The following is a 9,715-nucleotide window of genomic DNA, read 5'->3' as shown; positions in this document are numbered from 1 at the left end:
GGGACTTGGGGGGGGGGGGGGGGACACGGGGGGACCGGCCCCAGGGGACCCGGAGCCCCCGGCACCAGCCCCGGCCCCTCGCCGCGTCCCGGCTCGGCCAGGGGGTGCGGGCAGCCAGCCCGGAGAGTTGAGGAGGGCGCTGCAGGGGCTCCCCCCGCGCTGCTCCAGGCACAGGAGCTCCAGGAGCAGGTCCGCAGCCGGGGCGCTTCCCGGTTAACCACGGGGTAACGCGCTCCACACTTCCCCACCGAGCAGCACCGGTGTGCGTGAGGGACTGCGAGCACCCCCAGCCCCCGCTCACGAGGAGCTGCAGGCGTGGAGAACACGCTCGCGGCAGCCGGGAGCCCCGCGCTCCCACCCTGCAGGACGCAGGTTTCAGGGTCCAGCACCGCCCCCAGCTCGTCCCACAGCACCCTTACTGCATGGGGGCACAAGGAAACGGGGGGGATGCACCCCAGACAAGTAGCAGAAAGGCCGATGTGACCCTCCCAGCATGCTGAGGAAAAGGGAAGAAACCAGCCGCAGTCCACTTGGCTTTTATAATTGTTTCTCCTTTGTTACAACAAACCAGAAATACAGGATTCCATTCAAACTGGAACAGGTCACAGAACGGCCGAACTTAAAACTTGAGGACAGGGGGAGGAGCAGACCCCTTCTCCATTCCCAAACGCGCGGGGGTCAGTGCAGGCGGCTGCTCTGAGGGCTCGGTTTCGGTTACACTGAGCGGTAACAGCACTGGCGAGCTAATGAACCTTGGACCCCGGGTTTTAAAAAGCCAGTTCTACCACGATCTGCTGTCACAGATGTTAATTCTATGGTCCTGCTTCCAATTCCTTTAAATAAGATTTCCTGCAGATACAGAAACCACTGGTGCCATCTGTTCATACACAACACAAAAAGAAATTCAAACTTTTATCTAAAACAAACCCCAAAAAGCCTTCAGCTCGGGAAGTCCTCCGCACTACTCATTAACAGAACGCTAGCTATCAACAGAGAGGAACTTTGGGTGCAAAACAGCAAGATTGGCATGTCTACAAGGAGCGCTACACCTAAACCTGGCTCAACTGTTCACCCTGCCGGGAGCCTTTGCTTCAGATGGACTGAAGAGAGCTGGGGGCGTGAGCTCGGCCCTTCGGTCGCACCTGGGGACAGCACCGGTCCCGAAATGCCACCGCGGCGCCTCGGAGGCACATAAACATGCGGTCCCAGCACCAACGAGCAGCGCTCCTCTGCGGGGGCGCTGCAAGGAACCGCGGCTGCCTGATGTCAGGGGCTAACTGCAGCACGTCTGCCAAAGTCACCTTTGGAGTAGTTAGGGGGGAAAAAAAAGATACAAAAAACAATCCGGAGAAGTTCCATACAACACAGAGTATCAAAATGTTAAAGAAACACGCTAAAGTCTGATTTCTTGGTAGAACAGGGCTGCTCCCTATTCTTGTGGGTCCTTCCAGCATGAATCAGGGTTTCCATTTTTAGCTTATGGGCATTGACATACACACTAACTTCAACGACAGTCTCTCGCAACGACCTTCAGTCATTTGTTTCCGGGTCTGTCTGAGCCATGTAAGCATCCAGCTCGGCATCAAGGTGTCCTTTCGTTTTCGACATGTAAGCATCTAACTGGTTGTCCAGCTGCTCCTTGGTCAGCGCCGGGCGTGCCGATCCTCTTCCTCGTCCTCTGCCTCTGCCGCGGCCTCCGAAGCCCCCTCTTCCCCGGCCTGCCATGCCGCGACCTTACGGAGACGAGACAACAGTTACACACTGCAGCAGACGCAGCCTCGGGGCCTGGCGTCGCCGCGCTCCCCCTGCACAGCCGCGGCCCAGCTGCTCCAGCGCCTCCCCGGGGAGCCAGGCAGCCTTGCCGGAGCTGCTGCCCCTCCGCCTGCCTCCAGCTGCAGGACCGGGGAGGCTCTGCTGTGCTGGCGTGGCTCCCCGGGCTGCTTCGCTTTCAGCCCAGAGACATCTGAGCCGCAGCTATCTGCTGAGCCCTCAGCTCCAACTGCCACCTCCCCTGCTTGCATTCCAGCTCCTACACCGCTCCGTGTACTTTCTCCTCTGCCGAGGGCAGCCCGAGGTGCAGCGCCTGCAGATTTCTGGGACAGGTTCAAGCTCTCACCGAAGTGGCAAGGCCAGCAAACATTACAAGCAAACTTCTACTGAAGTACCTCAAATCCTGAGAGTTTTCAGACTACTTCCGAAGCAGGATACCCAGGAGACCACACTGACCAGTACTAGTTTGTCAGGCAGAGAAATAAAGCCAAAGGCAAAGCTGTCGGGAAATATGCAGGTTCCCAAAGACTGCTCTGAGAAACACTGTGCTGATCTCAAAGTAACACGAGAGCGTGTTTGGCAGATGTTCTAACCAAACGTGTCAGAAACATTAACAACCCTGCCATCAGCAGCTGTCTCCTGATTTCCTCCTGTACTCCTGCTTCACTCTGGTGCTTCTCATTTGTTGTTGACAAGGGGGAGCTCACTTCCCCGAGACTTGATTTGGTTTCTGACTTTGCATTTAAGGTTACTTTGCTCATGTGAAGGGTCAGCTAGGAACCTGCTCCTTCACACACCGCAGTTTGAGCTTTCTCCTCTATCAAGTTTTTGCCCCTCACCGAATTAAAATACGCAGCCTTATGGTTTACACAGGCCATTTATCATTTCCTTTTTGAAGCGTGAGAAGACAGCGCGGCCTTCCTCAGCACGTTCAGAGATTACTCACCGCCTGCACTACTACCAAAAGCATCACACAGCCAGCGATACCTGCAGGAGGGAACAGCATTACCCAAAACCCCTCTAGCAACACTGAAAGTCAAGGATCTGGGTTAAGCACAGGGCCTGGCAAAATGTTTCAGGAAAGGAAGCCTTCATTTAGCACCGTATTATACACCCATTTGGGCGTGAATGGCTCTCGGGCTGCACGTACCTACATAAGCTAACCTTAAACAGGAAAGGGAACTGAGGTGTGCTCAGCAGCAGCACGCTGCTCCCCAAGTTTCTGCACACTGACCTCTGCCACCAAGTCCACCGCGGCCCATGGCGCCTCTGCCCAGACCGCCTCTTCCAGGGCCACCGCGACCTCGAAGGCCGCCTCTCCTCAGGCCCATCCTGGGGGACATTCCTCTTCCTCCCCGAAGCATGCTCTGACCTGCAACAGTGACGGAATTCCAGGCGGACAAATCAGTTCCCAGACCGAGCAAAGGAACCGGAGTCGAGCTGTCAAAGAGGCGGCGTTGCTGACGGACCAGCCGCGGTACTCACCCCTGAGCGGGAGTCCCCCTCTCAGCAGAGCTCTCGCTCCCCGGCCGCCACGCATGGCTCCTCGTGGCAAACCTCTCTGCCCCATCGATAGTCCTCTTCCGCCCATGGCTCCGCGAGCGAGGGGTCCTGCCGGACGGCCTAATCGTGCCTGAATGTTGCTTTTACCGAGGCGTTGCTTCAAGCTCTTCTGGAATGAAAGATTTTTAAGGAACAAAGTCATGCAGCAATCTCCGACTTGCGACACAAACAGCACGGCAATTGCTTATCAGTAAGGTTTTTTTAAAAAAAAACAGAGAGGGTCAACAGTTCTCTGCAGCACACAATCAAGCTTCAAACAGAGCACAATCAAATCTGCTTCAGGAGGGATAATTTATGAAGGTCAAACTGAGAACAAAGACCTTTCCTGAAAGCAAGTGTTTGTACAGAGACAAGAAAGTTTGCAGATTCAGAAGGAAATATTTTTCTCCGTTTTTAGCAGTGCCGCTTGGTCCAAATCAAAGCGGACACTTAATCCGCACGGCAGCCCACTAATCCTTCTTGCTGGAAGGTTACCGACCATGAAAACCTCTGAGCTACAAAGCAGCCACCCCTGCTGGGGAACGAGCCTAGCCTACCTCCGCAGAGCGAGTGCCATCTGCGCAGCCACACGCCAGTGCATCGCTCCGAGGGGCCTGCTGCTACAGCCCTGGCCTGGCCACGCTTCCAGGCTACTGTGACCGCTACGCACAGCACCAACTTCTCTGTCTGTTACAGAAACAAAACTGTACTGAAGCACCTGACCCTCACAAGAACTGGAAAACTCATCTTTGCTTATCTGTCTTTTAAGGTGAAATTGTTTTTTTTTCCCCTCCTTTGAAGTCCTGCAGGTCCAACCACCGGAGTCCATCTCACGGACAGAGCTGGCTTCCCTTGGGACAGCCATAGCTGCTCTGGACCTCAAAGCCTGCACCGGAACGGCTGCAGGCACAGCTCTACTGCTCACGAAGCAGCAGCAGAACTGCCAATTTTACATCTCAGTGTTTTTAACGCGCCCTGGTGCCAATCCTGTCTCCACACAGCAGACCACAGCTTCTGCTGCAACTGTTGAACCCTGCAGCGGACTGGGAAACAGTGGGGACCTTTGGAGCTGTCTCAAGAACAAGAGCTCTCAGCCCTCGGAAGGTAAGGCACAGAGACCAGTAGTGTGCTACAGCTTTCCAGAGTTGCTTACACTTCTCGTCAGCTTTGTAGTTCTACTTGACTCAAGCCTGCGGACAGCTGAAACGCTTCTCCTGAAAGCGGCCTACTCTGTGGCTGAGTTAAGATTCGCGTTTCACTGCCTCACAGCTTACTCATTCGCTTTTCCGATGGCCGCAGCAGTCTGAGATGTTCATCTCCTTTCTGCCCAGCCTGGCTGGCAGAAAGGCATGAGAAAGCATGTGAACATTTCGCATCCCATTACTCATTTATATTATCATGAGAGTTTAAGATAACTGCTGGACTTTGCACTGACAGAGCCTAAGAGCGCTCACCTTTCTGCCTTACCTCAGCGCAGTAGCACCTTGGTCTGCTACAGCCATTAACTAAGTCCACGCCTAGAACCACAACATAAATGCTTTTACTTAACAAGAGGAGAAGGGAGGTTTACGTAAAGGCTGATGTGGTGGGTACAAACACAAACCCATAAAGCTAGCACATGCAGTGCCCTGCAGGAGTTGAGAGTACTTTTCTGAAGCACAGGTTCTGAAACACATCACTGGAATCAATGCTCCTCAGCACTTCGACACAGCACATCCAAACGGATCAGAAAAGCTCCTGCTGATACCAAGTGAAGTGCCTGTGAAAAGCCTGTCACCACATCAACTCCCAGAGCAACTTACAATCTTCAAAGAGCAATCCAACATCAATCAGGTTTCCAGATTTCCCTATAATGTGCTTCTGCAGCCCTCCCTGGCAGCACTCAATCCCAGAAGAACGCGATGTACACCTATTCCTGGCATATGGGTGAAGCTTTTGGCTCAGTTCTTTCCTGTTCTCCTCAATTCACCAAGCAGAAACTTTATGCTTTCAATCCAGTTTCACTTACCACTTGTGAAATTCTTAAGGTTCAAGTCTTTTTTTTTTAAAGCAGAAAGTTCTTCAGGCTACCATTTCCAGAGCTTTTGTTTATAAGCTCTGGGAGGCTAACTGGCACCGCCGTCTGTTTTTAAAACAGAACTCTCAAGAGATCTTAAAAAGCAGCTGCATTCCTCTTTATCAGAAATTAAGCCCTGAACATGAGCACATGTGGCAGGTCTAAGTATTCCAGCTATTTAGTGAAGCAGCTCAGCTAACAACTTTCCAGGGCTTTCTCCTGGTGTGCAAGATAATGCAGAGAATTATATTTAACCTCTGCTGCAGTCAAGTCATGCAGTGCTGCTATTTAAACTCACTGCACAGCTGCACAGCACTACCCCACAGGTTGCAATCCATGCCCTATGCACACATTTTAAGCTAATCTTTTCAGCCTTCCCATTTAAATACAAGTTTTAAGGGTCGCAAAACCCCTTAGCCTGACACGGAGCAGACCAGGCAAACACCTGTTCCATACATTATTTTTCACCACTGCCCCTTTTTTAAGCCCAGAGTTATAGAAAAACGTGGACCGCAGCAGGAAAAGCAAAAGCAAGCATGCTTGCTTAGACCTGCTGCTGTACTGAGAGGATACTTTGACAAACATGCCCCACGATCTATAGCATTCATCACTAAAATGGGGATAAAGACAGTTTGCATGAGGAAAATGTAACACTATTGCTCAAATCCAGGCCTGCAGCCTAGCATTTGCAAGCAATCAAGCATCAGTTTTTCATCTGGTCCTCGCAGCCAGCTGCTATCAAGGGAGTGCACCAAGAGAGGGTGGAGTTGGGGATGGGAGCAACCAGCCTCAACTGGACAGTAAGTGCTGGAAACAATCTGCAACAATTGTAACTGCAGCTACAGTGCGAGATGAAGAACTCTGCAGATCCAGAAACCCAGAATGAGAACATTTCTCTGAAAAAATAGAGAGGAGATATGAACAGCCAGCACAAAAACAATGAACTCAGTAATATTAACCAGTAAGTTACGAAGTATTACTTATCTGGAGTGAGAAACGGGATTTTTTCAAGTCCCTTCAAGGTTTCTAGTGTTTAACTTTCAGGAACATTTCTCAAAATCCACCGTATCCTGAAAAGCCATCAGCTGGTGACGGGCATCACCTGGCCACACCACAATACGCCCCTTTCTCTCACCTGTTTAAGCTTCAAAGCAGCCTGGACAGAAGGTCTATTCTCCATCTGCTGGGCCAGTCTTCTGTTTCTGGCACTGGCTAGCTGCTGCTGCTGCTGCATGGTAGCCCGAATATTCACTGGCATCGGCTGTTTGTTCTTCAGCATGTTAGTAAAGCTTCAAGGTCGAATAAAACGGGTGTTTAAATAAAGCTTTATTACATACATTTATTGGCATTTCATGGTTCTCAAGATTGGATCTCCAGATCCCATGAACCTTATGTAAAGAGTGGTACTTAGGTCACATCATATGTGATTACATATTCCTTGTTTTCCACAAGTGTGCAAGAATTGGAAACTCAGAAGTGATGTTGTATATTAATTCAGAAGTGATAAAGCTTCAGGTTACTGATTTTAGAAATGGAAGAAGGAATGAAAACAAGCAATAAGCAGAGATGACCATGACAGATGGAAGAGGACATCACAGAAACAGAAAAGCCAAGTGAAATCTGACTGCAAAAGCTAAATTAACCCTCAAAGATCTCAGAAACCTGATAAAAAAAACCTCAATACCACAGGACAGCTTTACAGGAGACATCACCCTGGGGACAGAATGAGATGCCTCTGGCACACCACGGAACTGGTGCCTAAGAAGTGCCACCACCTGAGCGTGCTCGCTTATGAGAACAGTTTGCTTGGTAGTGTCTGTGGTGCATGGAGAATCTTCTGTCTTTAAGAGCTGTATCAGAGCAGAACACAGCAAGATGGTAAGCATTGTTAGCAGCAACCCATCAGCTGTCTACCGTGTCCTGGGAGCTACACAAGCTGGAAAAGAAAACGTGGGTAAGGAATACGGACTGACCAAAATGAAACAGGCCAGCAAGCCTTCTCTGCACTGCATCTCACCACCTGCCTTCTCAGGAAGAAGCTCCAACCATTGGCTCAGGCTAGCTCTCACTGCAGCACTTGCCAGAGCAGGAACTGCACACAAATGGCTCCATTTTTCCCTGGCTCACTGATATAAATATAGTTAACCAACGAGCGATTAGTAAGAAAGTGAAACGTAACTGCAGCGTCACTGTTAGTTGTCTGTAGAACTGCAGAAGCACGATGGCATGGAAAAAACGGGAGAATGCTCAACAGAAGAAATAAGGAAATCAGTATCGAGAAAAGAGAGATGGAGATGAAGCAAAGCGTTTGCCTCTTACAAGACCCAAAACATTGTTAAAGGGCCTTTGGGCTTGTTTAATGGCCTGCTGCATGCCTCTTACAGGCCAGACCACATGCACGTGTGTCTGCCTCGGACAAAGCAGCAAGCCTACTGCAGCTTAGGTAACATGCTACCATACCGCAGTGTCAACTATATAAATGTAAAAACATGTGGAAGAAAAAGGGAGGGTGTGAGGTTTCTCTCTGTTGTTATAACACATCCCGCCATATTTACGTGTTGAGAAGTTTAATATTAACTGCTATGGATAAATTGCTCCAAAACAATTGCCCTTTTAACCTTGCGTACCACATTTGTTGCAGTTTAAGACAGAGGTGCATAGCCATCTGCTTGTTTTACTGAGGTTAAAAGAGGGCAGAAACCACGTTGGTTTTTGGACACCGGACAGTGATAATTAAGTAAAAAAATTTCTTATGAGCTGAAGCTGCTGTTGGCTTCCTCACCGCTCGTTCAGAGACATCTTGGTGGTGCTCTTTAGCACAACCTTCGGTGCTGACTGTGCAGCCATCTTCAGATCAACAGAATCTGCAAAACACGAGAGCCAGATTTAACAAACAGCACGGAGATCTTGCTAATCAGCTAAACATTCAAAAACCTGCATTCCAGCTCCTTTGGTACAGAGAATCAAGAACTGGGCAAATAACTGCTATTTTATCAGCACAGTTTTATTAAGTTTTGTAGGCCATTGCCACGATGCGGCAGGTTTAATAAATTAGACATTTATGTTAACTTAATTCTTACTAAGCAGCCTTCTTTTTAGGAAATGAAATTTTTTCCTCTGGTAAAAGTAATGCTGCAAAAATACAGTGCATCAGCAGCCAAGGTGGCCCCTAAACGTCTTGTTTAGTACTGCATCTAGTGACACTGCTACAGTTCCTAAGCTGTTAGTATAAGCAAGGTGGAAACCCCAATTTGCTTTAAGCAGATAATGCCATGTACTTCTCAATAAAATTCCAAGATTACCCTACAAAAGTTCTATATATTTTAAAATTATTAAGGCTCCATCTTCCTGTGCTACACTACAATTGCCACAGCTTGGCTGGCCAGGGATACACTGTAAATGTGCAGTCCCTTTGGATTTTTATTATCTAACGCTTTGGTAGGCAGCTCACCCGTAGGCATAATGTGGTTGTCTAGCATGAAAGCGTGCCGCACAGGTCACAAAAGCAGCAAAGGGATTTAAACCCAGCTGTTATCGATCCTGCGAGCACGGCTCAAGCCTTGGGTGTTTTTGCAGTGATGAGTATTACTTAAACGGGCTACGAGCAAGCCTACGAGAGGAACAATTCCTCGTTTTTTATAACCGCCATCAAGCCCAACGCTCACTACCGAGCGTTCATCCTCACAATACCCGGAACAGCGTCCTCCTGGCAGGGTTTTACAAGCCACCAACGAGTCGCTGAGCTAAAACCCGGCTGTTTTTTTAACCGTTAAGCGTTTTTATGATCATTTTTTCCCGTTCCCCCGCCACAGCGCGCCGGGCCCAGGGGGCCGAGGCCGGGCCCCAACCGCCCCGAGAAGCCCGCCCCCAACCGCCCCCAGGGAGCCCGGCCCCGGGCCTGGGCAGCGGCGGGCCCCGGTTCCCTCAGGGGCAGAGACCTCGGGGGCTCCCCGGGCCCCCTGAGAACCCCGGAGGGCCCCCTGCGGCCTCCCCCGGCCCCTTCCCGGGCTCCCCGGGCTCCCCGGCCGCCCCCTCAGCGCCCCCCCAGCCTCTCACCGAAGCAGGCAGTCGCCAGGTCCCAGTTGTGGCCGGCTGTACCCTGCCGGCGGCGGCTGCTCACGGTTCACGGGACCAGGGCTGACTCCGTCGCCCTCCGCCCGCTCCCGCCGCCCTCCAGCGCCTCAGCGACAAAATGGCGGCCGCGGCCGCAGCGCCCGCCCCCCCCCCCCGCCACCCAGCCACGAGCCGGCCAAAATGGCGGCGGCCACGGCAGCGCAGGCGCGGGGTGCCGCCAGCACAGCGCCCTCCGCCATTGGGCGGGGCAGCGGAGGCTCAGCGCTTTCCTCC

General features: G+C 51.3%; 2 protein-coding genes across 3 annotated transcripts in view; one reads left to right on the top strand and one right to left on the bottom strand.

Moving 5' to 3' along the window:
- The window catches only part of LOC308183513 (protein S100-A14-like), a 60,785-nt gene that overhangs the window by 41,298 nt on the left and 9,772 nt on the right, over positions 1-9,715 (top strand). The gene's annotated exons all lie outside the window — the stretch shown is intronic.
- On the bottom strand, positions 531-9,634 carry CHTOP (chromatin target of PRMT1). Of its 2 annotated transcripts, none has more exons than XM_080569706.1 (6): positions 9,425-9,634; positions 8,151-8,232; positions 6,504-6,657; positions 3,256-3,442; positions 3,005-3,142; positions 531-1,733 (listed from the first exon to the last, which is right to left on the bottom strand). In XM_080569706.1, the coding sequence occupies exons 2-6, from the start codon at positions 8,213-8,215 to the stop codon at positions 1,531-1,533; spliced, it is 747 nt and encodes a 248-aa protein (XP_080425832.1). In that variant the 5' UTR covers positions 8,216-8,232; positions 9,425-9,634; the 3' UTR covers positions 531-1,530. The 2 variants fall into 2 exon arrangements, with proteins under 2 accessions (XP_080425832.1, XP_080425833.1); XM_080569707.1 differs by having other exon boundaries at positions 3,256-3,439; positions 9,425-9,629.

The sequence above is a fragment of the Anser brachyrhynchus genome, assembly GCF_964034855.1.
Source record: "Anser brachyrhynchus genome assembly, chromosome: 28".
Taxonomy (NCBI): domain Eukaryota; kingdom Metazoa; phylum Chordata; class Aves; order Anseriformes; family Anatidae; genus Anser; species Anser brachyrhynchus.
This window is presented reverse-complemented; position numbering and strand designations above follow the sequence as displayed.